The 27,393-nt window shown below is 46.7% G+C and overlaps 9 protein-coding genes across 9 annotated transcripts; 6 read left to right on the top strand and 3 right to left on the bottom strand.

The window, feature by feature from the left end:
- Positions 1–4,477: 4,477 nt before the first annotated feature.
- Positions 4,478–4,887, top strand: N7446_007162 (uncharacterized protein; the record flags this gene model as incomplete). The annotated part of the gene is made up of 2 exons (XM_058515908.1): positions 4,478–4,732; positions 4,780–4,887. 2 exons carry the CDS (start codon positions 4,478–4,480, stop codon positions 4,885–4,887), a joined length of 363 nt encoding a protein of 120 aa, XP_058373086.1.
- Positions 4,888–5,380: 493 nt separating this feature from the next.
- Positions 5,381–7,254, bottom strand: N7446_007161 (LysM peptidoglycan-binding domain-containing protein; the record flags this gene model as incomplete). Its single annotated transcript, XM_058515907.1, has 4 exons — positions 5,381–5,826; positions 5,884–5,936; positions 5,986–6,558; positions 6,641–7,254. The coding sequence occupies 4 exons, from the start codon at positions 7,252–7,254 to the stop codon at positions 5,381–5,383; spliced, it is 1,686 nt and encodes a 561-aa protein (XP_058373085.1).
- Positions 7,255–8,172: 918 nt separating this feature from the next.
- N7446_007160 (glycosyl hydrolases family 18-domain-containing protein) lies at positions 8,173–13,722 on the top strand (the record flags this gene model as incomplete). The annotated part of the gene is made up of 6 exons (XM_058515906.1): positions 8,173–8,704; positions 8,760–9,186; positions 9,240–11,617; positions 11,668–12,611; positions 12,663–13,172; positions 13,234–13,722. 6 exons carry the CDS (start codon positions 8,173–8,175, stop codon positions 13,720–13,722), a joined length of 5,280 nt encoding a protein of 1,759 aa, XP_058373084.1.
- A 400-nt stretch (positions 13,723–14,122) lies between these two features.
- N7446_007159 (uncharacterized protein) lies at positions 14,123–15,610 on the top strand (the record flags this gene model as incomplete). The annotated part of the gene is made up of 1 exon (XM_058515905.1): positions 14,123–15,610. The coding sequence occupies one exon, from the start codon at positions 14,123–14,125 to the stop codon at positions 15,608–15,610; it is 1,488 nt and encodes a 495-aa protein (XP_058373083.1).
- A 1,644-nt stretch (positions 15,611–17,254) lies between these two features.
- N7446_007158 (uncharacterized protein) lies at positions 17,255–17,487 on the bottom strand (the record flags this gene model as incomplete). Its single annotated transcript, XM_058515904.1, has 2 exons — positions 17,255–17,347; positions 17,398–17,487. 2 exons carry the CDS (start codon positions 17,485–17,487, stop codon positions 17,255–17,257), a joined length of 183 nt encoding a protein of 60 aa, XP_058373082.1.
- A 2,767-nt stretch (positions 17,488–20,254) lies between these two features.
- Positions 20,255–20,848, top strand: N7446_007157 (uncharacterized protein; the record flags this gene model as incomplete). Its single annotated transcript, XM_058515903.1, has 2 exons — positions 20,255–20,263; positions 20,315–20,848. The coding sequence occupies 2 exons, from the start codon at positions 20,255–20,257 to the stop codon at positions 20,846–20,848; spliced, it is 543 nt and encodes a 180-aa protein (XP_058373081.1).
- Positions 20,849–24,161: 3,313 nt separating this feature from the next.
- N7446_007156 (uncharacterized protein) lies at positions 24,162–25,137 on the bottom strand (the record flags this gene model as incomplete). The annotated part of the gene is given in 3 exon segments (XM_058515902.1): positions 24,162–24,373; positions 24,385–24,500; positions 25,010–25,137. Coding segments are annotated over 3 exon segments (456 nt in total), but the record flags the coding sequence as incomplete, so codon positions are not given.
- A 461-nt stretch (positions 25,138–25,598) lies between these two features.
- Positions 25,599–26,376, top strand: N7446_007155 (Acyl-CoA N-acyltransferase; the record flags this gene model as incomplete). Its single annotated transcript, XM_058515901.1, has 2 exons — positions 25,599–25,719; positions 25,772–26,376. 2 exons carry the CDS (start codon positions 25,599–25,601, stop codon positions 26,374–26,376), a joined length of 726 nt encoding a protein of 241 aa, XP_058373079.1.
- A 405-nt stretch (positions 26,377–26,781) lies between these two features.
- On the top strand, positions 26,782–27,108 carry N7446_007154 (uncharacterized protein; the record flags this gene model as incomplete). The annotated part of the gene is made up of 1 exon (XM_058515900.1): positions 26,782–27,108. The coding sequence occupies one exon, from the start codon at positions 26,782–26,784 to the stop codon at positions 27,106–27,108; it is 327 nt and encodes a 108-aa protein (XP_058373078.1).
- Between the last annotated feature and the right edge of the window lie 285 nt (positions 27,109–27,393).

Raw genomic sequence — 27,393 nt, 5'->3', positions numbered from 1 at the left:
AGTCTTGACCCCTTAGGTTTAGCGCTCTTTGTCCTTACGCCTCCCTGTGCGTGGTTCTATATAGTCCCCTGCTCTTCCCCCTCCGTCCAACAGCCCCAAATTTCTTTTTCGCCTTGTTTCTCCTACGCCTCGTAGGTGAGGCATTTTTGCTATTAACCCGGATCACCGAGCTCCTGAGCTCCTGAGCTCCGCCACCCCCTTTTCTATGTCTGACTCGTCGGCTCTTCTGCGACCCTACGTCTGCAATTCGAACTGCCCTCCCTCCTCCGGCCCTGTTTTCCTTCTTAGGCCCGACCATAACGTTAGGTGTCAATCGGCCGACCTATATTTGGCCTCCGCGCATGCAGGCGTATTCGCCCTACACTCGTTTAGGTTAATCATCCCTACGCAGCGGGACTGCAAATCTGCCTTAGGGCCGACACACCGCGCGAGAGCCTTGTCGACCCTGGCTAATAGCGCTAGCCTCAATCTAAAACCGAAGATGACTAGATCGGATTACTCGGTTTAAGAGACTGATCAGACTGTCTCAGCCGTGAGTCGCGTCAGCCGGTTCTTGCTCAGTTAGCGTAGTTAAGTAACAAAATAGGGACAGTTATTTTTTTTAAGATGACTGTAATAGTTCGCGGCGGTTATACCGGGGCCTAGGACGGCTTTCGGATCCACAAAGCGGCGAGGCGACGCCCTAGGCGGCGCGCAAACATCCTCTCCCCTCGATTTACACTAGTGCGCGATACACTAGTGTATCGCGCAATCTATTCTAGATATCTACGCGTCCCCATATCACTAAGGCGCCTTATGACTACATTACTTGGTTCTATTAGTGATTAGCATAGAAGACGAGATAGAAGGACAAGGAACCTATCATACGGGCTAGAGATAGGAGGGGGCATATGTCTCCTTGCTAGTCCAGTTTAACGCGTTTTGTGTTCTATCTCGAACCATAGAACGACTAGCTAGCAGAGCCCCTTCAAATCAGTGATAGTGACACTAGGTGTAGATGATGCGCAGACAGGCAGTTCTCTAGGAATAGCAGCATCGTTGTGGTATGATCTCGGGGACGCGGTCGCACGTATCTTTCGGGATCTACGCAATCCCTAGCCCTGTCATTATAGGCGCCTTATGACCGAAATCGTCGTTGGCTTCACGATGATTGGCATAGAGGATAAGATAAACGGATAAAATACGGTTTATTCCTACAACAGCAGCGTTATACGGACTGGAGATAACGAAGTGGGCGTTTGTCTCCGTGATGCTCCGTCCTACGTGTTTCGTCTTCTGTCTATAGAATGACTGGCAAGTAGAGCTCAATCAACCCGGGGTGATAGCACTACGCGTAGACGATGCGTAGGCGTGCAGTCCGTTAGTTATAGTCACATCGTTGTGGTATTCTCTGGAGCTTCATAATCTGCGCTACAAAATTAATCCATCAAAGATGCCAGTCAGTCGCTAGCATGGTTGGTATGGTTTATTGGAAGGTACCACCATAGTTTAAGTCGGATTTAAGATATAGTTATATGCTCCACAATAGCTCTTCCGGCGCCTTGTCCAGTTGAATAGCTGTTCCATTCAGTGTAGACCACTGAACAGGGATAATGTTGCCATTTCGACAGTATTTAATGTATTATCCACCTTACGTTATGCTTTTCTTCGCATTGAGGTCACCGCAGCCACTCTTCCCATCCTTTCCAACCAGACCCTCAGGTCAAATGTTCCGTCGCTCAAATCATTCTGATCCCCTTTGAACTTGAATATATACCCCACATCGTCCGCAGGCTTCTTCCCATCAGTATAGCGGATGCGACAAGGGCCCCAGCTTGGTAGTTTTTTGTTTCATTTGCCGCAAGCCTCTCCCCATGTTCAACCGTTTTAACATGATACACTACGCCCTCAACCAGGGAGTCTAGAGCATCCAACAGTGCTAGGTATTGCCCCCCAACTTGCACTTATAGTCCGATAAACGTGCTAGGCGCAGCTCGGGCTCATTTTCCAACCCAAAAATTTCACGAACCATAGACGGGTCGGTCAACGTGCCATAGAAGAAATAGGGCCCAGTACGTGCGTCGAACAGGTCCACGTACTAGGGTGGGTTTGGTGCTTGGAAGAAGTAATCCGAAGGGGCGGTTCTGAGTTTTAAGACGTAACTAGAGATCTCCGAGCCAGGAATTTCGGGTAGTGGTTGGGACTGTCGAGATTCATCTGCTCTCTTGCACTATCCGGCATGATCGGAGTTGAGTGAAAAAATTATACAAACCTAAGTAGAGGAATAGAGGATATATAGTGCCACGTTAGAAAGAGGGTTTATGTATTGAGAGTAGTGCTAAAAGCGAAGTTCTAAATAGGCTATTGTAACGCCCTACTACTACTAGAATATAGGAAAGCGAAATAAGGATAGCCGACGATTAGCTAGATCGAACCGTAGATACTCGCTAATAGTATCGACCTATTAAATTGTGACGTGCCTAAAGTAGCGTAGCGAGTAAATGTTAAGGCTTATCTCGTATAGGCTGTCCGTTTCCCGAGGTCTCGATCCACCCTCTATTCGCTTATCCGACTAGTTACCCTAGTTCTATAGCTTAAACGTCCGAAAAGTAGTTAGAATTAGTCGCCTATATCTATCGTTTATTCTATAGGTAGTGGAGCTTTTTGTCGATTTAAGGCCGTTTAGGAGAAGACATATTAGATTCGGTGGTATATCGTCTATAAAGATCAACCTAGGCCGCACGACTAAGCTTAACTAACACAATACCCTAAAAATAGTAATATAAAGGTAGCTTTTATCTTAGTCTCGCCCTAGATTCTTCTTAGAGGTCCTACTCTGCTCTTCGAGTGTAACGGAATCCTCAGACGCCATGCACAGATCTCTCGCACTCCCAGAGGATCGACACCATATAGGTGTCGACACGTCAGTGTTGGCTCACCGTAACGCTGATCCCCCATGTTAAATAATCTGCTCCGGAGAACCCAGCGGTTCTCCAAGAATCAGTCTCTGTATTCCTCCAATATATTGTTCGCTTCCAGGCATCTTCATCTTACCTAGTTGACAGGCTCTATCCTGTAAACACTAGAACCCCTACTTCTTCACATTAACGTAACTAGGGTATCCTACGATATAAGAAATCTTATTTCGAAATGCAAAAGCCGTGGTTCCTATAGGTCAAAGTCGTGGTCTAGGTGATCCCATAAAAATGGCTATTTAAGGGCCGCACAATAATAAACTAATTAGTTAGGTGGTTTACGCGCCCGTAGTGTCCTATAAACCAAAAGAATATCCGATTCTCTTTATCGTAGGAAAAACCACGGTTTCCGCGAACTATAATTTTCTCGCGAAGGCCGGGGTCTTCTGATCATCTCTATCGTAGGAAAAACCATAGATTTTCTTTTAGTCTAAGCCTATTCGGGGGAGCCTAGACATCGTTAGACTAGGTAGATCCTAGGAAACACCACGGTTTCCGCGCGCTTTAAGCTCCTACGAACCAAACGATCATCCGACTATCTATATCATAGGAAAAACCATGGTTTCTGTAAAATCTAGTCTTCTCGTGAACCCGAGGGTCCTTTGATTATCGCTATTATAGGTAAGACCACGGTTTCCACGAGCTCTGATTCTCTTACGAACGGCGAGATTATACGACAATTGCTATCGTAAGAAATGTCACGATCCTTTAGCAACTCTCGGCGATTCCTATAAATCAAGCGTCCGTTAGACTACCGGTATCTTACGAAACACCACGATTTTCGTCCACTTTGATAATCTTAGGATCCAAAAGATCAAAGGATGATACCTATCCTAAGATTTACCACCATTTCCCTAACTTGAATCATTTGCTGAATTAAATAAGAATTGATTTTGTATCTAAGATAATACTTAATTTGTTACAACTACCATATAATTGGTTTGCAATCAATAGTCTACGATTTTCTTCCACGCTGATAATCCCACGAATCAAAAGGATCATGAGATAATACTTATCCCAAGTTTTACCACGATTTCCGCCCACTGAATGTATATCTCATATACTACTTCATTAGTTAAAATACTGTTTGATCGGCTGTATACAAGTATTGCGCAATTGAATAAATAGAGTTCTTCTTTTTCCTCACGTTTGGAAAACATAGAAATGAACAAGCTATATGTATTCTTCTCTATTTCATCCTAAGTTCTTCAGAAATAACTTCTACCTCCTTAGTGAGGAGGTTAAAGGTACAGTGTTTTAGATTATTCGATAACTCGGTAGATCCCCATAAAGATCCCACACTTGACTATTCTGGCCCCTACCAGATGGATTCCCCAGATAAATCCCGCTCGGGTCTTTCCTTGGTCATTTACGCAATTTTGTCTTAGAAGTTAGAAGATGCTCTGAGCTCTCTGTATCACTATTCCTATATCCCCGCTTTCCAAAAGACATGCAAAGAGGTTGCTAAGACAAGCACACGAATTTTGGTTATCTTATGGGATTACTACAAAAGAACGCAAAGAATGCAAAAACATGGATCGGTCTCGGAGTCCCACCTCTCGCTCAATGAACTCGATGCCTTGCTGCTTATGCAACAGTGGAACAAGGATGCACTTTTCCTGATAAGAGAGACCACGGCGAACCGAAAACAAGCACTGACGGCGCAAATGGCTCAGCGTAAAGCGGTCAACTCCGGGGACATCGAGCATATGAACGTGTGCCAAGAAGTCAAGGGTGTAGACAGACATGCCGGTGTTGATTCGAAGAAACGGCGTCCAGTGAGTGATAACTATTCCTTATTACGCCGGTTGAACATCGTTTATAGTCCCGCTCGTGGTGCAGTCTTGATCGATTTTGGCCTCAGCTTCGTGGATGGTTGTCCTTCCCCGACTGGCGGCTCACCCTGGTATCTGCCGCCCGAGTTTATGCGTGACTGGCGCTCACGTGGTCCCTATGTGACGTGTGGGCCTAGGATGTTGTCATGCTATGGATATTTGGCCGCATTCGGTTGCCTGAAAAGTCACCAAACTGGTTGGTTTCGGACATACACCCGTCAATGCCCGGTACGCCTTCCCATAGAAAGGCTACCGATACCATGTCTAAGTGGCTAAAGCAAATTGAGAATGGCAGGTCAAAGCTTACTCAACAAGAGGAACCATCTGAATGGAATTGGAAGAGGTAGGAAGCGCTCGATGCGTATCTACAATCATAAAATCATGATATATTGCTTCAAGTGATCCGTCTCGCTGTTTCGAATGAGCTTCCTCATTACACCGATCGAATTCTTTAAATTCTCCAAATTTGCTTCTTGTTACATATCGAATAGAATATTCAAATAACAGGAGACAGTGATATGACAATGAAAATTAAGATAAACCCAATCGCCTCTAACCCACGTTATGTCTCGAGCCTCGGGGGCCTCAACCTCAGTGCTTGTGAGCGTGCTCGCGAATGTGGCTACGAGCGTGCTTGGTAGCAGCAGGAACCGGTGTAGAAGTAGGGGTAGTGGATGGAGCAGCCGTCGAGGAAGCAACCTCGTAATCCATGCAATACCGGTACTGCTTCGAGAAAGAGCAATAGTCAGTGCTGTTCGACGAGCCACTGCCTTTACCAAGCGAAGGGTTCCATTTTTTCAGGTCTGCCTCGGTCGTCTCGAAGAAGTAGGCAGCTACTTTGCAGTCGGAGGCTCCTGTCATATTATACTGCAGGGTGCTTCCATCTGCGTAGGTAAGGCAGCCCTCACGGGTTCTGGGTGCGAGCGGGAGTTTGACAAAGATGGGAGCGTATGTGGAATCAGGGACACTAGTGAAGGGAACCTTTGAGACAGAAGGGTCCGGGCCCCTGTAACCAGGGGCATTTGGATAGGAATTTACTAATACCTCGATTAGCAGTGAAGATGTCGTTCAGTTGTAGTTGAAGAGGGTCTTACTATCTCCGACAGGTTGCACACAGTAACTTGTGTTGGAAAGCAGATTAGTGCAGCTAAGAGATGTCAGTCAAGTCAATGAGTGCTGTTTACTTTTCGACTTACTTCGAATTAATTTCCGGGTTAAGGACTTCAAAGTCCTGAAGAGAAATCCCGAACTTGGTCGTGAAGATGTCACACTCCTCACCGGGCTGCACCACATAGTACTCTCCGCACCTGATAGTAGTGTTCGCTGCAGCATTGCTTGGAACAGGGACTGCTGAGTTAGCACCGGAAGAAGATCCCGTGCTGGTAGTGGCAGTGGCAGGAGGGACATATTTCTGACCCGGCTCATCCACACAGATTTGAGTACCAATGGTGCGGTTGAAGTTGTAGCATCCGGTGTCAATCCAAGGGTTCCAGGCACGAAGCTGGACAGTGCTGATGTTGTGTGCAGTAGACACAGAACTACAGGTATCATCACTCCGAACAGTGTATACATTACACTTATTCTTGATACAAAGAGAGCCCTTCTTTGGAAACTTAGCACAATAGGCGGGCAGGTTGTTGTCCATGAGAAGTTGCCAAGTAGCCACATCCTGGGACAGTGAAATCGAGTTGCAAGTATCATCAGACTTGATATTGTACTTTGTGCCACTGCAGGTCCAGGTAGGGGTATTGGCTGGCGCTGAAGAAGACCTCGAGCCTGTGGGGCGTGGGCGGCCAGTGCTAGGCCGGTATTAGTAGATGAAAATATAGAAAATGAGATTCAGAGTCTTACGAAGATGTAGCAGGAGGAGACATGGGCGTTGTCGTGGGTGTAACTGTCAACGGGTACCCAGTAAAGAGGCAGGACGATGTGTAGCTCTGGTAAATCCCCTTGGAGTAGACCAAAGGTCCATCGTTGTACTGGAATTGAGCAGTATCACGCAGCTTGAAAAGAGCGCATTCATTGCAGGCATTTGCGGCGGACGAGTTGCTCGGAGTTACAGTCAGGTTGCCCAGAACAGTGTTGCAAAATTCGCCCTCATTCAGCCTGCAAGTTTGGTTAAAGTTGAAGCTTCTGATAGAAGCAACAGAGGAAATAGGAACGTTATTGCCGTAACCATCAACATAGGTCACACCACGGCACGAATCCTTGATGCTTTTCTCCCAAGACACCAGAGCAGACCCACACTTATCAGTACAGCCCAACGCTAGAATCTTCTGAGAGTAGGCAGTGTTGGGATCAAACGAAGAAACGGCATTATTACATTGGGTGATGTTTGTGGAGAGAGCATCGACACATTCGTCAGAGTAGCCTGCGTTTTCGACGCTGGACTTCGGAAAGAGAACGAAGCTGGCGTTGGCCAAAGTATAGAGAAAGAACGAAGCACTGATGAGTGCTCTGGGCATTCTCGGATAGATCATGCTGAGAAGGCTCTAGTGAAAGAATGAGTGGTTTAACGAATGACAGTAGTTCAATAACAGGAATTTGAAAGAGTGACTACCCGAGGACAACTGTTGGAAGCCTTTGATGCCGGACGACCAAGTTCAAGTGAACTGTTCGGGAAGTAGAAGCGTGAAGACAAAAGCTAAGAAAAGGGCGACAGAGCTAAGGCGTATAACTTGGACTAGCTAGGAAGAAATAGCGAGCTGAACAATCTCTTCAACAATGGCTGGCCCCGATGGATACAATCAGCCCCTCAATCCACCAACCCACCCACCTGGTGGCCTATAATGTTGTATGCCGTGTTGCGGCATTTCCCCCCCCCCCGGGATTGTTACATACTCATTTCGTTGTCTAGGGATTCTTGCAGCTGATCGTATCTTAGCATCGGGGCCAAGAAACAGGAGGGAGAAATTTGAAATTGGAAACATGCGAAGGAATAAGCTAAGAGCTAGTAGAGTGGGTTCGACGGCTTGTTTAGTCAAATGGAACGACGTCCGGGCTCGTGTGACCTACACGGGAAGGGTCCGCGACAATTTGGGGTGTGATAGAGACCCATTATATGCCGCCTGGCCCCAGGGTTGATCGTCGGGGGCCGAACTATGCTCTTCGCCCCAACCAAAGCTCCACAACAACTCAGGATCCGATACGCCAAATGTATGAATGAAACTCCGTCGGCCCCCTAAAACATTGACGGCCCTCGGGACGGAATGATACCAAGTCAATACAGGAATGAGGTTGAAGGGTTTGCAGTATCCACTGATGGAGTATCAGATTTTCCAGGAAGACGATGCCGTATTCATATGCGAGGTAGCCCGCGCGTTGGAGTGTGATTTCCCTCTCAAGTCCCTCATTCTAAATTGTCGTTCACACTCTTTTATACCATGACTCGACGAGTCGTTCATTCATTGCTATGTTTATTTCTCTTTTTGTTAGTTTCCGCTCATGCCATCGACAATGTGGTATCTGAGGCCCTTTCTGGTCTTGATGGACTAGTTACCGGGGATACGTATAGCTGCAACAAGACAAACCCCTGCTCTAATGGTGCATGTTGCGCCAAATCCGGATATTGTGGATTTGGCGACAAGTACTGCGGAACTACTGACGAGTCTCCTAACGATGCCTGTTGGAGTAACTGCGATGCTCATGCCGAGTGTGGCAAAGATGCTGTGCCTGCCCACAAGGGCTGCCCACTGAATGTCTGCTGCAGTCCATATGGCTTTTGTGGTACCACCTCCGAGTTCTGCGACAAAGGCAAAGGCTGCCAGAGCGGTTGCGACCAACCATCCTCCAATGCTACCGGAAGTAATGTTCAGCAACGTATCATCGGATACTATGAGGCCTGGCAATCCCAGAAATCGTGTATTGGCATGAACGTGGACCAGGTTCCTGTAGAGGACTTGACCCATATTAATTGTGAGTTCACACTGACCATCGCCATTCACTTCAATCTTGCTAATGCGAAGTATAGATGCCTTTGCTGTCATCGAGCCGGACACCTACAAGGTTGGACCGATGCCTAAGGCTGATGAATCAACCCTCAGCGACTTTACTGCACTTAAGGAGAGAAACCCTAATGTGGTTGTTGGGGTTTCTATCGGAGGATGGGATTTTAATAACAACCACACAGACACCCAAGGAGTCTTTGCGGACATTGTATCCTCCTCGGATAAGAGACAGAAATTTGTCGATGAGTTGATGAAGTTCATGAAACACTATGCCTTTGACGCTGTTGACCTTGACTGGGAGTACCCTGGTGCTCCTGATCGTCAGCCTCCCAAAACCAACACAACTGGCAACACCGAAGGCTATGTCAAACTGGTGCAGGATATCCGCAAGGCATTTGATGCCGAAGATAAGAAATATGAACTTTCCTTCACAACCCCCACTTCCTACTGGTGAGTCTGAATTCCCTGTGATAGTTTTGACGTCTTATTGACCTACTTGATAGGTATCTTCGCTGGTTTGACATTAAAGAGATGTCTAAGGCCGCGGATTACGTGAACGTCATGTCTTATGATCTTCACGGAGTTTGGGACGCCGATGACCCTATCGGCAGTCATGTTTTGGCGCACACCAACCTGACAGAGATCAAACAAGCCATGGACTTGCTTTGGCGAAATGAGGTCCCTGCTCAAAAGGTTAATTTTGGTCTGGCATTCTACTCTCGTACCTTCCAACTCGAAGACAAGGACTGCTGGCACCCTGGCTGTGACTTCAAAGGTGGTGGCATGGAGGGGCCCTGTACCAAGAATTCCGGCACGCTCTCATATCGTGAATTAACTGACATCATGGTCTCGAAAGACGTCAACGCGACTTATGATGAGGAGGCCGCCGTCAAGTACTTCAAGTGGAACGAGGACCAATGGGCCTCCTACGATGACCAACAAACGTTCCAACAGAAGATCGAATATGCCAACGATCAAGGACTGGGTGGACTTCTCATCTGGTCTCTTGACCAAGATACCAGCAATCTCGATGATCTCAGGGGTGTTATCTATCCCGCCGACCTTAGGATGAGCGACCACTCCGCAAACGACGTCAGCTACTGGGAGAGCAAAACAGTTGGCGACTGCCAGACTAGTCCGTGTGGAGGCTCATGCAGCGCCGGTCTTATCGAAATTGAAACGATTGAGTGCGGCCTCGGCGACCTTCCCCAAAAGATTTGCTGTCCCATTGCATCAGCCCCGGATCCAAGCACCTGCCATTGGCGCGGAGGTGAAACTGGACAATTCTGCAATGGTCAGTGCCACGGTGGTGAGGTCGCCATTTCCTCCAGTGTCAATGGAGGCAACGGATACTGTGTCGATGGTCGTCAGTTCTATTGTTGCCCGATTCCCGAGGTCGCCGATGGCGGTGGTATCAACTGTGGCTGGCAAGATAGCTGCCGGTCTGACCAAGAGCCGCTCACTTTCCATGGAACCGTTGCATCAGATTTCGTCGATATTGCAAAATTCGGCGGGCTTATTGGGGAGGCGCTCTCTGACGCCCTCCAAGATATTGACGTTGCAAACCGACAGCTGTATTGCTGTGGCAAAGAAGAGATTAAGAACTGGAAAGATTGTTACTGGGCGGGTACGACTGGTAAGGGTCCTTACTCTTGCGATGATGGTCACTGCGCCACTGGACATGAGGTCGAACTCACTGATAGCCCTTACGGTGGCGGAAAAACATGCTCGCCCATGGACACATCTCGATCTCGTGCCTTCTGCTGCACCCCTGCTAGTGGAGAGAGTCTCTTTATGCCAGTCCCCCTTGATTATCTGTTTCCTGATCCTCCTCCTGATGATGGAAACCCCAAATTCAACCTCAAAGTGGATGACACCTGGGGAACTGGCAAGTCTAAATCCAAAGAGGACCCCAACGCTGCTTCCTTTGGCTTTGTCGTAATTACCGCACCGGATGAAGTATCAGTCAGCTTGGACAAGCGTGACGGCTCTCCTTGGGAAGTCATGGATTGCGTCAATACCGACAGCGAAGAGGAACAAACTGTGCGACTTATCTGTACAGATGACTCTGAGACCAGCTTGTGCCATAAGATTCATCTCGGACACGGGGTTCCAGGCACCATTCTCCAAATGCCCGACTCCTGCGGACCCGGCAGGTACGCCGTCGCCAAGAGCTTCAGTGTCTCTGACAACCAAGAACTTCCTGAGAATTTAGCCAAGCGGGATCTGGGCTCATCCCAGGTATATGATTTGACATATGACTATAATTTCCGCCGCGTTCCCCGATCCTACGGTGACAGCAAGATGCGTCTGGATTTCAGTAATGAAAAGGGTTACTGGGATTCAGTTGTTGACCGTCCCGGCGACACCAAGCGCAAGCGTGACCACACCTATCATGAGAACCCCAAGCGCTGGATGGAAGAAGAATGGCGTGAGGCATATCACTTTGGGGGGCTGGATCGCGATGAGCTTCACAAGCGGTGGTTCGGTGAGGGTGCCATTGCCTGGCTGGCCAACCTTATCGGTGTATCAGAAGCGGAACACACCGAAGAGTTCACCCACAGCGTCAAAGAGAAACTCGAGGTGATCTTGATTGATCAGCAATTTGGACCATGTCCCGTTGGCCCAGCTCAGGCACAAGCCAACCTTCGCGCCACCGTGGATGCCAACCTTCAGGTTGACACGTCGTTTGGAGTGACTATCATTGCAACATTTGGTGACGGTGAAATTGACCTGAGCGATTCTTACCTGTTCTTCAAGAACAAGGGTGAGGTGACTGCCAAGTTCCAGCTTGATGCCGTCGCATCTCTCACCTATAATTCGGGAGATGTCAAGTTATTTGGTCTCGATGACTTCCCAGGTGCTACTTTCCGTGTTCCAGGTAAGTTCCCCAGATTCGACTTGGTATCCGAGACTAATTCTTCACTCAAGGCGTTGTGACTATTGGTCCCAACCTCGCTGTCTATGCTGCCGCCGATGCTCAATTCACTGTTGCAGGTCACGTCGAGGCCGAGGTTACCGTTGCCAAATGGGATATCAGACAAACATACCCAGAAACTGACAAATACGAGCCGGATGCAATTGATGAACCTGACTATGATGGCACGCAGACTCTCGGCGACCCCAAGTTTGAAGCGAGTATAACAGCTCGCGGAGAGATTGTGCTCCATCTCAAGCCGACGGTCCAGTTTGGTATTGACTTTGACAAGCGCTGGGGCGTGGATAAAGCAACCGTGGACCTTGTTCTCGACGCATACACTATTGCGCACGCCCAGGCTTCTGCCTCAACCAACTCTGATGACTCTTGTCCATTCTCTTATGGTATTGATGCTGGATCGGACATCTATTGCCAGCTCAACGCACCTGATCTATTTGGATGGGGTGGACAGTCCAGATACCCTATTGCCTCTGTTCCTCGAAAGGCAATCACACCCGAAAGCTGTGCCGGAAGTGGTAACAAGCGTCGCTCTCTAGATGAAATCGATCCCCGTTCTGGTGATTATGTCTCTCCTTTCGGCTCCGTTAGCGCGGGTGGCAACGGGTTGAACAAGCGCGACGCTTTCAGCCTGGGACCTCTTATTACTGTTCCTGACACCTTCCTCAAGTGTCCCAGTAATAATTCGAACACTAATGGAATCGACTGTCCCGTCTGCAGCTTCAAAGACAATGACGATGACACTATCAGCAAGCGTGACGGAGATGTCTGTTTCTACCCCGGACCATCGAATGGTGGAAGGTGTACTGATTCCTCTCTCGCCAAACGCGCGAATGGAGACAAGTATATCTCACTATCTTGGATGAACGATGACATTAAGTTCTCTAGATACCCACAATGTTCAGCAGGTAACCTCAAGTCCCTCAATGGCATTGCACAGGTCAGTAATTTTCACCTATCAATGTTGATAGAAATCTGACCGAGAAAACAGTGGTACATGCCTAAGGGCGCCGGAAATACCCCCGGCCAATGTGGCCCGGAGGTCGCTCAGTTCCCTATCGACAACACTGGCAACAGTGTTAATGGGGTTCCTATTGGCGGCAAGTTTGAGAACGATCATGTGTTTGAAGCCCAACTTGTGTCTAAGTTCCTGGAGTGGCTGTGCAATGGAAAACCCCTTATATATGTCGGAGGACCAATCCCGTTCCCTAAAGGATTTAGTCAACCCAACACCGAGTGGTGTTCCGACGTCTTTGGGGAGCCAGATTCCCATGAAAGTATCGATTTGGCGGGCTGGAAGTTCCCTTCGTCTGCAACGGACAATAGCCCTAATAATTGGATTATGAATGCAGCCGCTGAACTGGGGGGCACTGACAGGAGGGACCTCATGGCATTGTTCTATGCCGGTGCAAACAATGCCAAAGGCTCGATTGTGCAAGGTGCAAACGTCGCGACTGGTGACAGGCACTCAGCTCAATTAAGAATGCAAGGTGTAGTGAATGTGAGTCCATGCCTTTCTTACCCTTGCATGTTTCAGGAGCCCATCTGTTGACATTTTCTAGGGATTCGCTGCCTTCTCCTATCTCAAGGACCCCACTATCAAGCCCAAGTGGACCGCACCCTCACAGGGCATTGAGAGGGTGTGCAAGTTCTTCGATGACAACTACTGGGGCAAAGCTCCAGAACGGACTTACGGGTCTACGCGCACTCGGAAGGCCTTGGGGCGTCCACAAAAAGTAAATGGTGTCACAAATTGGGGCATGCGAACGTTGTGGTGCTACTGGATTGACACACACCTGGCGCGTGTTGAGCAACAGTATAGCAATTGGGCCATAACTGCGAAGACAAATCTCCAGAACGTGAACCAAATCCCCCAGGTTCAACAGACGGAAATCACGGCAGCCAACAATTTCATCACTCAATTCATGAATAATGGAGGTGGCGCCAGTCCTAGCGATGCGACGTTCCCAAAGAACCTGGCTGCCGTCCAGGGCCAGGCCAGCGTGTATGAAATGTGGGGAGGTAACGGCTATGGTGCCCTCGGTCTCTGAGCGATTATTTGGTGAGAGGAGAAGACCATGTATTTAGAAATGTTGTATTTTTTTCTTTCTTCTTATTTCTTTTCTGAATATAGATATGTTGAGTAGAACTAGGAAGTAATTTGCACCGTAAGGCCGATAGCGCCAGACGCCTCTTATTTTACCTTTTACTAATATTACAGGCAGGAAAAAGGTGTATCAATCTTTTCATAAAAACAACAAAAAAATAAAAACAAAAATAAAAACATAAAAACAGCTAAACAAATGGTTTGTGGGCCAGGATCGACATTGTAGGAACATGCAGATCGTCATTTTATCATTTCTTGGCGATACGGTCTTAGGTCTTAAGGATAATAATACTTGAGCTCCAACCTCCCCACTTTCATTTTCAACCACCTTTTATCTTTCAATCATGGCGAGAACAGCTCAAGTTGCACGGGATCCATCTGAACAACCTAGACGATGGATTCAGCGGGAATATGCCGACCATGACGGCAACACTGTCATTCTGGGGAAGTTTGCCAACGAAAACCAGTTCTATAGGCCGGAGGAAGGTGAAGCTTACCGACTTCAAGTATACAGCACGACTCCTATCCAGCCAGAGGAGTTCAAAAAGTTGTATAAATATTTTTGCTTTGACCTCAGCTGGCCTCCCTTTTTGGAAATTTACTCTTACAACCCACCGGATGGTCTGGCCTGCGTGGAGCATCAGCGTCGTGAAGTTGCCCATCGCAAGCGTCTCCAAGCCGAACAGCGCGAAGTCGACTATGACGAGTCTCTTCCCCCTTTGATTCCAACGATGAAAACTGGCTTCGGCGATGAGTTTATGTCGGGATTCTGTTTCCTTCTCACTTCGAAGAGCTACCTCCAGGGTGCATTCCAAGACAATGATCACGGCACAGGCCCCTTGTGGATTAGCTTCGATCGGAGTCTTCCGCCCGCAGTGAAGAAGCTAGACATGATTAAACGTCTTGACAGTCCGGCGAGTGAGCTTCGAAATTTTTCAGAGAGGGGAATTGCAGTCAATCCCGAAATTCGCGATATCAAGGTGGATATTACAACAGATCAAAGTGTAATGCAATTCAACATGAAAGAGCTTGTTAGCGGAGTCTATTCGACATATGTTTATGGGCAAATTGATTATGGACTCTATGAACTGCCTCCGCCTACACGGTCAGAGGAAAATCCGACCTTACAAGATATCCAGGAGGTTTTGGAGCAGCAACAGCAAACGGCAGAAGTCCAATCCGTGGACTCAAATGTACTTCGTGTCATATTGGGACCTGAAAACACTGTCACAGTCACGAACAACTCTTCGGATAGGGAACACGATCTTCAATACGTGATCTACGTCCAGTTCCTCGCGAATATCGAACAAGAAAAGACCGCCCTTCTAGAGACCACTGCACGCACATTCACCGCTGGCATTATCTCTCAGCTCCCTGCCTCTAAAACAATTTATTTTGAGTTCCGGATTCCTGGCTCCTCCTTGTCTTCCCTTATATCCGCTCCAACCAACGGATTCGATGTTGGCGCCTCCCATGAATTTGAGGCGGGTTCGGTCATACGGGCACTACCTCAGCTCCGCCGTGACGTTTCTACCCGCCCGCAACCTCATCACTTTTTTACAGTGGTTCTTGATAAGCCTGCCTTTATCCAAGAGCCGGGTGTGCTATTCTACATTCTCTGGGCCGACCCTTCGCAATACATTGATCCAGAGACTACCGATACCGTCATTGAGACTATGCGGAGCGCTGGTATTCAAGAAGCTGCAAGAAGACTTGCAATGCTTGCGGTGGAGGAGAAAATCAGCGAGTGTCCAAGAAAGCTCACGCGAGATGAGCATAGAGAAGTGTTATCTTTGTCGCCGGAGGAGTACGAGCAGAAGATGAACTTCTAATGTCTCTTGACCAAGAAATCAAGGGAGGTACATAGCGTCAGAGTTACCGATCCAGGATAGGCTGATACATCATGTCTAATGAAGTTCGACTATTCCATCCATCATACATCGTCCTACCACTGCTATGGCTACGGCGAGGCCACTTCTCGTTCCCCGGATCTATATCCCATGTTGTATCTACCGACGTACCTTCGATGGGTTCTCCTTTCGCCCCGGCAGAGGAAATCAAGTACGTAGAGTGACATAAGTATGTCCTGAATAACACATAGTCCGAGATTGTCGTTTCTTTCAGTATACGTAAATGTAGGCCTAGTGATGGTTAGAATGAATCATAATTGGTGGCATAAGACTAGGACTCACGGGGCTCCTTGATTTCTCTTTCCTTGTTGAGCCTGTGCCTAGCCCTCATAAGAAGAACTTGGGCATCAGGATATTCGGGGTGTTTGACCATATATAGGTCAATATCTTTCCATTTCAGCGCATCATTTTCCTCCTCGTAACAGGAAGACAATACGAGGGTTCTAGGTCGGGCTAAGGTCGAGACCATCATTTTCCGTAGGGTGTTCAATTGAAAAAGAACCCGGACCGTAGGAAAGGCTATATCGTAGGCTACCACTAGATAATGCGTGATAAAAATACCTCGTTAATGCTAAAGGGCGGCTGTTCTTTCGCGGTCTTATCAAGGTCGTGCTCTATGGCCATTGATTAGGCTAGCTTCCTAAGTAAGTAAAGGACTAAGGGTCAGACTGTAGAAATCATACCGAACTAATGTCCTTTCTATAGGCAAAGGCCTCTTTCCTCCATCCAGTACATTCTGAAAAAACGCACAATTGTCATGAAGCTAGACTTGTAGTTTATGTCATGCTCATCTAAATACCACTCAAAAAAGCCTTAAACAATCCTTAGCGTGATATTTTCAAGCCAATATTTATAGTCTTTGTTGTCAAGTTCTTGCACCCATCTGAATATTCGTTAGTTAGTTAAAGCATATAGATTGAATAAGCAACGGTATAATACTTCTGAAAGTTAAAATGGATTCCCTTCAACCGCTCCTTCGTAGATGAGACTTTGTTAGTCGTGACTTTTGGATCCGGCTAGCGGACAAATGCATTCCAGTCTCTAACCCGCTTTAGTGGCTTTGGGGAGCGCATTTCGATTGCGGTGGGCTTGAAGGGGAGGAGAAAGCTTGATTGAGATCTAGGTAGAGGGGGAGCTTACGATACTTAACCACTGCGAGCCAAAATAATAATAATAGCAATCAATGCGTAATGAAAGTCCAATTTGGCAATCAGTTAGTTGTCGCCCATGATGAAGCCGCCGGGCTTATAGACATGCAGCAAGACCCGGACAATCATGCGCTAAACCTAGTTGGACATGGGGCGCTAGTCCTCATTACATCTATAAAACCGCCTATACGGAATCACCACGATTATCTCCCACAAAACCACGCACAACCGTGGTCTTTCCGCTGTCCCCCCGGATTACACCATATCGGATGTTGATGATATGAACAAGAATGTGTGGTATTATGAACTAAAGGTGGGCAACTACATGTTGTTGCCCTTTGCTTTACTCCCCAGGGTTCGTCCTTCTTTCCACGCATCTGCACATTCTCGCGAGAGTCAATTTCCCTATTGATTCGGATCACCGAGCTCCGCCACCACCTGCTAGGTAAACTTCTCCTCCAGTCACAAAGCACTTGAAACTGCGCAGCAAAGTCATCATCTTGCTCGCGCCCTGTCAGCGAATCGATTGTCTTCTGCGCAAATGTTGAGTCAGAGCCTTACCGGACTAGCTTGGTAGTACTTATATTCAGCTCGGACCTTCCACAGCCAGATACGTATACGAGGCAACATGAGAGGTAATTGTGGTCGCATGATGAGGCGGTATGGCCGCTGGTCAAATAATTGAAGCATGTGCCATAGACTGTGGCTATCATTATCAACCTCCACACGTATCCAATCCCCGGCTTTCGTTCTACAACATAGCCCGAATTAGGCGCAAGGCAGTGCGGCTCAATCAACATAGGAAATAATAAAGATGAGATATTTCACCAGAGGCGAAGAAACTAGTCATGGCCCACTGCTTCCTACCACTAGTGAACGCAGAAAAGTTACTGTCATGAGGACCACGATCATAATTTTGGCTATCTTCCTCGTGGGGCATATCATGGCGTGGCTAACTGGCCTAGTGCCTAGTTATACTCGAGACAGCGTAGCTAGCTTAGCTGGAATTGAGATCATGAGCTAACCGCTGGTAATCAAATTGATCCAAACATTTTTGGCGATTATATCGGTAACATTGACTGTATTGATCTACGATCTGTTGATACGACGAGCATTATTAATATCGACAGCGTCAATGTATCCTTCTTAGCCTATTGAAACCAATCTAAGTGAGCTTCTGACTAGAGGATGGCCTAGCAGCAGCTTAGAAGTGCCTAGTCTAGATAGTTCTAGTTCTTTACAATAGGTTATCGAACGCTATATATAACCAAAAAATGTCGCAATATTGCTAACGTCTTATTAGGTTAAACTGTTCTACCTAGGAAAGATGCTTAGCGACAATTACCACAGCCGTGTTGCAAAAGGTACTTTAGAATGCGCCGCTATACTAGAAGGTCTAGAAGAGCGTCCTACCATATAGCTTACTAGCGGTTCCCTATTGACTAGGAGTGTTATTTAGTTGCTAAGATGGGAATGGTCGTCCCTCTGGCTAATGCTCCTAATGCTTATTAGGACGCTGATATATAATAGGTTTTTCACAAACGAAAAGACTATCGATAGCTATCCGCGATTAGCTGTAACTCTTATCTACGCCGTCTCTTACCTAGTTCACTTCCTATTTATGTGGTATATCTACTTAAGCTTTCTGTCTAACGCAGCTGCTAGTGCCTCCTAGAGTCTACTCGAGAGAGCCAATTTTGGTATTATTGACACCTAGAAGCTTGGTTAAGGAATACCTTGTATAAGTCTAGACTTTAGGGGTATAGACAAAGCTAGCGCTAAATACGTCCCCCTCACTATTCGCGCGGCTATCTAACATAGAGCACGCGAGCTATAGCTTAATAAAGATTCTCTATCTCTATTACCCTTAGAAAAGGTTAAGGATAGAAAAGACGAAGAGGAAATATTAAGAGAAGTTGCTATAGCACTCAGAACAATTTCCGCTGCCTAAGAGAATAAAAGAATTGCGGCAAGAGAATCTGCAAATAGTGCACATAACCGAATTGTCTCTAATGGTTTGATCATCATAGGAATCACGGTCGTATCAAGCTTTTCTTCTTAGACGTCTTATTAGACAGCGGAAAACACACCTAACAAGTCCAACACTAGTGCAATCGGATCTATAGCGCTTCTTACCTCTCTTTCTCTTAGCGTGGCGGCTCTATTTAGTTCCGCCTTACACCTCAGTACTATGCACTCTTCTTTCCACACAATCTTGTCCTTAAAAGAAATAAAGATCAACGGCGAGGTAGTCGACCACTTCAAAAAAAGGCGACCACAAGATCAGAGCAAGCGGCTTTACTTTCTTTCACAGAAGGAACAATACAAGTATCTCGTATTGGCTTTCTCGATATCCTTGCAACGAGCCGGGGTGTCGGTAATCTCTTCAGGGTCCTACTTTTTGGACCTGCATACGCCTTCCTTCCAATGAAAGAAGATCATCAACGAAGGTCCGCAGAAACTCGAATTAATTTCCGGGTCCGAGTTCGAGATATGACAGTTCTATTCACCAACAGAGCAACGAAAGGTATGCTGTCGAGCACTGGAGTGAAGACTCACCAATGTCTGAGCTCATCCCTCTATCCGGCTATCGACCTCACTAACCAACTTTCTGGAAGCATCTCAAAGATAAAAGTGGTGTCTCTGTTTGATGATATCTGTGGAACAGGGAGAAAATGAGGAAGAAGGAGAGATCGGAGAGAGCTAGAATTCGGAAGTAGCAGATCACCTGACTTCCAACAAGTGTATTGATCTGCTGCAAACCACGGAAAAGAGAGACCAGGAGGAATGGCAGAAAGAGAGTCGCAGGGCAATGGCTCCAACACCCCTCTGCTTTCTGTTGGGGCAATGAAAATGTCTACATTGAATCTCGAGATTGGACAATAGGATTTCCAAATCCGGGGACAATGGTGAATGATATGCCATTGATACTATTATGCAACTAGGCATCTGCCTTCGCGCACAGTAGTGATGAATGTCTTGTCTGTTGATATATTCATGTCGAGAGCGATGCTCGTGGGGGTCAGACCCGTAGTGTTACATAGGCAGATCTCTCCCTCTCACTCTCTTTCTTCCCTCCTCGTCTCTCTCAATAGGAAATTACACGACGTTACATTTCCCGATTTTATCAATCCTAACAATTCAAAAAGTTGCCTGTTCAAAAATGATGCTTTTCGTGAATAACGCTTTTCGTGAATAACGCTTTTCGTGAATAACGCTTTTCGAGAATAATACTTTCAACAATGATGCTTTTCAACAATAACCTTGAAATGTTTTTCGAGAATAATGCTTTCAAGAACAATACTAGATTGTAAGCTAGCAATAAAAAGGCAAAAGATGTCTTAGCGTGTAATATTGCAGAATATCTACCACTTCAGATCAAAATACTTTCTCTTCCTTCTCCAGCGAAGCTATCATCATGTCTTCAGTGAGTATACACCGTCAACTTTATTATATGAAACCCACTAACTGGTCTAAGTATCGCTCCATCCATGCCATAGCGCAGGAGCTTGATCGAATTGAACGAAACGACCCAGAGTCAATCGTCTATGGTGTATGGAACGCTATTTTGAGCTTCCAATTCCCTGTGTCCGAAGGCTACATAACACGCCCGCAGGATGAACATACCGCACAGTCCGGAGAGAAGGGATACTCCGACTTGCATACCTTCCACTATCAAGAAAATTCCTCTACTGCAGACAAGTTCTTGATAGTACAGTGCAAGAGAGCTGGGTACGAGACACACGCCTCTGTGTGGGCGGAAGGAGTAGATCAGCTCTGTCAGTACTTGTCGTCGACCCATGGCAGACGCCGTCCTTCAGACCGTAGCCCTGTTTACGGGATTGTTGCGGTAGGAAAATATATGAGGGTTTACAAGTACGATGATGTGAACGAATCGGTTCTCAATTGGAGTCCGAATCCACGGAGATTGAAAAAGGGGAATTTGTGGCACCTGGAGGAAAATTACGAGCAGGTCCAACTTATTTTAGACCACATTCGCGATAATCATTGATGCAGCTCATGAAATCTTTGCCCCGTTGGGTTTATTCTCAACCCTAAGCAAAAGTTCAAAATCGCGAGTTTAGTATTGGCGCCTATATATAATTGACATTCCAACTAACTCCAACATTTCAATCTGTAACTATTTAACAACTATATATGATAGACTATTCGGAAAGAAGTTTTTTGTTGATTTAGTAGTTATATTTTTAAGTAAAGCTGAATAAAATATTATTACCCTATAGGTTACACAAAATACAGGGTTCAAACGTGGTCATTTTTGGTGGGAAAACGGCAATGGGTAAAGACTTAGTGACCCCTATGTAGTGAAGTAGGAAGAGCGCGCTGGTGGTCTGACATAACAGACAGGACGGCAGAAAAGAGTGATGTCCTGTACCTGAGGATGGTGGGCAGTGTAAATGGTCTAGAATAGTACAGTGGGAGCCATGATGAACAAGAATAGCGAAATGACGGTAGATGATAAGATGATATTGCGATGTGCCTGTGGTGAGTGAGGCCTATGAGACTATCTGGGAGATTAGATGCCCAAGGCATCTAATCAGATCTATGCGTGTTTCTCCCACTACAGTAGGTATCACCTTCTTTTTGCTTTGTACAAAAAGCCCTACGGTAAAACATATATAATACCTACCTAGGTGCCTGGGTATGTGTAAATGGCGAGACAAAAGATAAACAGAAGAATTTGCATGGATTACATGTATACTGTTATCCATCGAATGGCTAGAAGCTGCACAATACTCGCAATATCACATAGATAAAGTACCTAGTGAAGAAGAGAACGCTATTGGGCAGCGTACTCTAGGTATAAGGGTCGATCTACTGCACATGCCAGATCTAGGAGAAATTGACGGAGCAAAGCATGCAAAACGGGAAGCCAGGAAGCTCGATTTGAATATTTGGAACGTGCTTAATCTTCAGTTTGGAGCGATACGCATATTAATAGCAAAGCAAAGGCTAATTACATGATAAGACATCCAGTAACATGTGCCTAATAGGACCCCCTCCCCTCACTAAACTATGTATCACTTTGTGTAGGCATCCCTAAGAGCAAGCATAATCCCAAGAATCCGCTCACGGTTTGCTAGACCACTAGAACCGAGCCTAGTTCGATCTGCAGTAAGAATCATAAATTCAAGCCGTACTTTCCAATCCACTGACGGGTTCTCGCTATATTTCCCCAACTCAAAAAACAAACGTTCGTCTACCCGCACTCGCCAGAACCACTTAGGTAACTTCCATCCAAACCCTAAGAGCATATTTCTCAAATTTTGAACATCACTCATGGTATAATCTGTGATAGGGCAGACGAATTCGGAGATCAAAACCCTAAGCTCTAATGGAAGAATGCCGAGACTAGAGGTTAGGTGATAGTAATCGGCCTCGGCGGATGCCATAGCTTGTAGAATTGCGGGCACGATAAGTGGACTCTGAGAGACATTCGGTACATCTCCGGACATCCCCCACCGTTTGCTTTCCCGCCAGTATCTTCGACAAATTCGGACAAGTTTAGCGAGGTTGGTATTGTTAAATCTTAGGCCTTCGACTCGATCGAACAGGGCCCAACAGTGGGCATGGATCACAAATCCGATTGTCTTGTCTTTCAATGTTTTAGGTTGTCTCTTAATATCTGCAGCATAGAATTGGGTAAACATCTGTGTATGGTAGTCGGGGTTTTTCTTCCCAGTTATTCTTGCTTTTGCAGGGTCATTGACAGCATAGTAAGGCCATTGCCAATCTTCCATCGAATTGATACCAGTCAAGTGGTACTTAGTATCGGAATCCTTGATAACTGAGCTAATTAGAAGACCGGAGATGATTGAATGAGAATTCACTTATTAGAGGCTTACGAGCTCGATATAAGCATGACCATAGTAGAGGGAACCTATCGATGTAGGCAGTTTCTACCTCGTGTGCTGATATCATAAAATGTTCCGGACCGGGCTTCCAGAGTTTTTTCCAATGCTTTTTGTCAAGTCTCGAGGCTCCTTCGATGCCTGAACTGGGTATTCCCAAATTGTCCGTCATATGGATCTTCGCCCCGCATAAAAGACAAATTGGGACTGGTAGAACACCTTCAGTAGAAGCAAATGGATGGGCCATAACGAAGAGAATGATGTTAGAACGTTGAAATTTCCTTGATAATATGGAGTTGACGTTTTCATAATCGATGTCATAGTGAATGCTTCATGGCCATAAATTGACATCATGATTAATGCTTGATTATCACTCACTAAAACTAAGTTCCAAATTAGTATTGTTAATGCTGACATACTATATATATATCATCTTTAGATGGAGAGGATGCCAATTATTTTCACGAATTTAGTTTTGTTATTACACCCAGGTAGAGTGGAAAATTGTGAGAAGGTAGTTTAAAATAACGGGAAACGCAGGTACATGTTTGATGCGGGTAACTCATACCCTATCCCGAAAAGAAAAGCAAGTATGCCAACGCACAACGAACTTACAGTCGGACCAATTTCAGTTAGCAATTCTTAGACTATTGATAGACGTTTTTAAAGGTTGATACTTATATAGATGCTATACCTTACTATTCACCCTTTTATAAACGTGTTATCTGCACCTATGATAGAAGCGCTCGATACTTCTATCAGCACTATTCGGCTAAGTAGTCTAAAAAGCTATCTCGATACATTAGTAGCGTTTCTTAATCCTAACTAGGTACGGAGTACAACTTGAACACTAGCGCTATCCTTCAATTGCCGTAAATATCGATATAGAAACACCACGTTTTTCGAGATTTATGACTACGACAATCCATGGCCATTCCACCTGGGCTTCCTTTTACACCATATCGGAGGGTGACTGAAATTATGACTTCGAGTTTAGACCTATCACTTTCAGTTTAGCGTCCCTTGTCCCTCCTACGCCGCGTGCGTGGTTCTATAAATATCCTGCTATCCTAATCCGCCGTCACTGGTCGCGTTGCGATCGCCTGCTGAGGCATTTTTGCCATTGCTCCGGACCAGCCAACTCCAGGATGCCCTCTGCATTCTGGCGTCGCACGATTCCTCCGCATGTCAATGACCAGCTCTCCGACGATGGCCCCCATCTCTCTGTCTGCCTTGGCTTATCCCGCAGAGAATCCCCCCAAGGCTTCGCCCAAATTGATCTGGTGAACCCAACGCGCTCTTGTGTGATTGACCTATGACGAGGAGTGCGTTGGTGCTCCTGATGGCACTGGCTTCTGTTGCGGGAAACAATCCCCTCCCCCCTGGGTCTGTGTCGCAAGCCAGCAACGTCTAGCTACACCAGAGTTCTGGGCGACGGTTACTTCCGTACCACTAGGGAAGGAAGCCGATTTCCTTCTTATAGGCATGCTTGAGAGGCTTACTGCGCTTAATATCCGAAGCCCCCGAATCCGTAATAATGCTCGTCCTCCGCGAAAGTCGCGGCAGATCCCCCCGAAGAAGATTCATCATAACAGTCTCCGCAACATCATCCGCATTATGCCTCGTAACAACATACTTGATACCGAGCCGCGCAGCGCCCCGATCTAATGCCTACCACCGGAAGACACCACAGTAGGTACAGTTCCCCTTATTCCCAACCTACGCAACAACTTAATACATGGTCCAGCCGTATAGCTCGCCGTAGCCGAGAATCTCGAGGGGCATTTCATACTACACTACGTTTCGCTTCACAGTTTCCTGGCTGTCGTCGCGGTAGCCGCGGATACCCTCGTCGATCGAGAGGAGACAGAGATCGAGGCCATAGTTATATCGTGATGCAGTTGCCATGCAGTCCTATCTTTGCATTGGCTTCATGCTTCATGCAGTCCTATCTTCCATTTGACAGATCTTCCTATGCTTGGCATGTATGAGACTTTTCTTCCTTGGCATATGTGAGATGCCTTCATGCTCACTGAGCCCCTATTATGCGTGTATAGATGAGATGCCTTCACCCGATCTCTCTATGTTTGCTGTTTGCTTCCACATTTGTCAGTTTGCTTTCTCATTTGTGATCTGATCTATGTCCCATGAAGCTATAAAAGACAGCTTCATGGCAGCTAGTTTTCATCATCTTCATCTATTTCTATCATTGATTTTGATCACTTTTCCCGGAGTCATTCTGTAGATCTGACTCCTTCATCATATCGTTCGTTTAGTGTTTTAAGAACTACGGCGAGGACTATGCTGTCTTTGCCGCCGCTAGCGCCGATCGCCACTCGCTCACCAGGGTAGGAAAGGTTTGCGCTAGTAACTGTTTCGTGGACTTCGGTTTCGAAAATGTGGAGGAAGCAGGCGCAGCAGATCTTTTGTCTGTTTTTAGGGCGGGTGATTACTGCTCGTGCCTCCTTACAGTTAACGCATTATTTTTCTTGTTCCCCGCAGTAGAAGTGGGAGGTGGGAGCAACTAAGATAGGCGTCGAAGAGGAAATAGTTACTGCTCAACGATTAAGGCTCTTATATGGGACGTAAAACTAATTAGAAGATACCAGGATGCGAGCACTCATTCTATTCACTTGAAATATACGCGTCTTCGAAAGAATCTCAAGGGAACGAAACATCCTAAACACAGCGGCGCTAGTCCTAACCGGGAACATAATCTATATGTAATAACTACGAAATCCCCACGTTCCTGCGAATCCAAAGCTCCTTCCACATTACAGGAACCAGCTCTCTTACGCGCCTTCCCATACACGCCTGCCTAGCCAACTCGTTACCCCCTCATCAGAAGCCATGACTACTCCTTTCAACCCTTGGCCACACCTCGTCAGAATGGCTGATCAAAACATCAACGTCTTTCCTGGGTTCGCAGTTACCGACAATCAGCTGAAGGAAGCCGCCGCTCTATTTCGTGATAACTACGGAGTATGGGGCAAACAAACCAAGCGAGCAGGTAAGCTCTGACGGCAACACTACCTTGTTTACTGAGTGCTTATCCTCGGCAGGTCAGCGCGTGGCTTTGTCCCCCGACCGCATGCGAGAACAGTACCTGCCTTCTACCGCAACGACTGCTTATGCCAGAGTGGTTGTCGATGGGACCCTCGCAGGACATGCTTTTGCTTGCAGATGGCGCCATAAGGGCTTAATGGTGTGCTGGATCACTCAACTTGTTGTGGACAAAAGCTTCCGCAACATTGGACTTGCAACAACCCTCCTGAATGCGTTGAGGTGCGACACTGATAATATCTACGGGATCATGAGTTCCCACCCTGCCGCTTGTCTCGCTGCGGCGAAGGTTGTTTGTGGTGCTATCGAGAGGGTTCCGCTCGACTACATTGTCACGCAGGCAGATGAAATTCTCAAAAGCTCCCCTATTTCCTACATCCGCGACGCCAAGCCGCATGGCACTTTGTTCAAGGATGAGAGTGAGATGGTTTCTGGAGTAGACACGGGGTTCTTTGTCGACCATGATGAACCCAACGCAGCTCTCGAAGCGATCAAGAACGACTTGCCCTGGCCCCTAGGGGATCTCGCCGAAGGCCACGAATTTCTGCTCATTATCCAGCACAGAAGCCGTTCTAGTCGTCTGCTACAGACACAGGCAGTATGAGTACCTATCAACAGGCTTTTTCTGTGTGTTGTGTCCCTTAGTTTTATTGGCTGAATTGCTAATACTGCCTATTGCCTAATTTCTAAAAAGTTCTATGTACTGTAAAATGATACCACTGACTATTAAATAACGAGAAGACAAGGCCCGAATATTTGGAGTTTGTCCCTCGGCGAACTTTTCTCTTGAAAATCATCTATGAATCCTGGTCTTCTAAGAGAAATTGCATCCCCAGTGTTGTACAGACCGGTTGTTTGCAGGGCCATTGTTTTTCTTCATAATCAGTATAAATCGAGAAAACAAAAAGAAGGCCTGCGTATATAAAAATCAGAAATCATCATTCACAAAAAACATGTCGTTTCACGCGTCAATTGATTAATAGAGGCCAACTGGCCCCTAATAATTACCATGAAGGCTCCAGAACGTCCTGGTGGTGGTGCATTGCACGGGTCGACCCCCCGACTTGGCTACGTGGCCTCCAACTCAGGAGAGACGCTGGTCCTGCCCTCCACCCCAACACCAGCTGGTGGGCAGCCAGGAAGCCTGGAGGATCTTATAGGACCCTTGCTGGATCAGGGAACCCAGGAACGAAGGACGAGCCGGGAAAGTGAGGCCCGGAATGGAATCAGAAGAACCTCCCTGAGGGTGCTCAAGCGACCCAAACATCAAGCGCTGATTGCTGGCGCCCTAGCCCAGCAGGAGGCAGCCTATGAGGAGATCCTAGATCAGCTTTAAGCGCAGCTGGCAGATGAGCTGGATAATTGGCGAGCAGAGTTACAGGCCCGAGAGGGGGTCTACATGGAACGCATCAACAAGCTGGAAGCTGAAGTTAGCAAGCTCCACAATGAGCTCATGGAAACCAAGCAAATGGCCCAGCAACAGGAAATGGTGTTGACATACATGGGATGTCTCTTTGTGCAGACTGAGCTAGTTTGCCATTTCTTTGTTAGATCAGGCTTTATAAAGAGCCTTCTTTTGATAGATTGAAAATTAGTTTCGTTTTCTTGATTTTCCCCGATG

The sequence above is a fragment of the Penicillium canescens genome (genome assembly GCF_028828765.1).
Source record: "Penicillium canescens strain IBT 15451 chromosome Unknown utg000004l_segment0_segment0, whole genome shotgun sequence".
In the NCBI taxonomy this organism is placed as follows: domain Eukaryota; kingdom Fungi; phylum Ascomycota; class Eurotiomycetes; order Eurotiales; family Aspergillaceae; genus Penicillium; species Penicillium canescens.
Note: the sequence above shows the minus strand (reverse complement) of the source record. Positions and strands in the feature narration are given on the sequence as shown.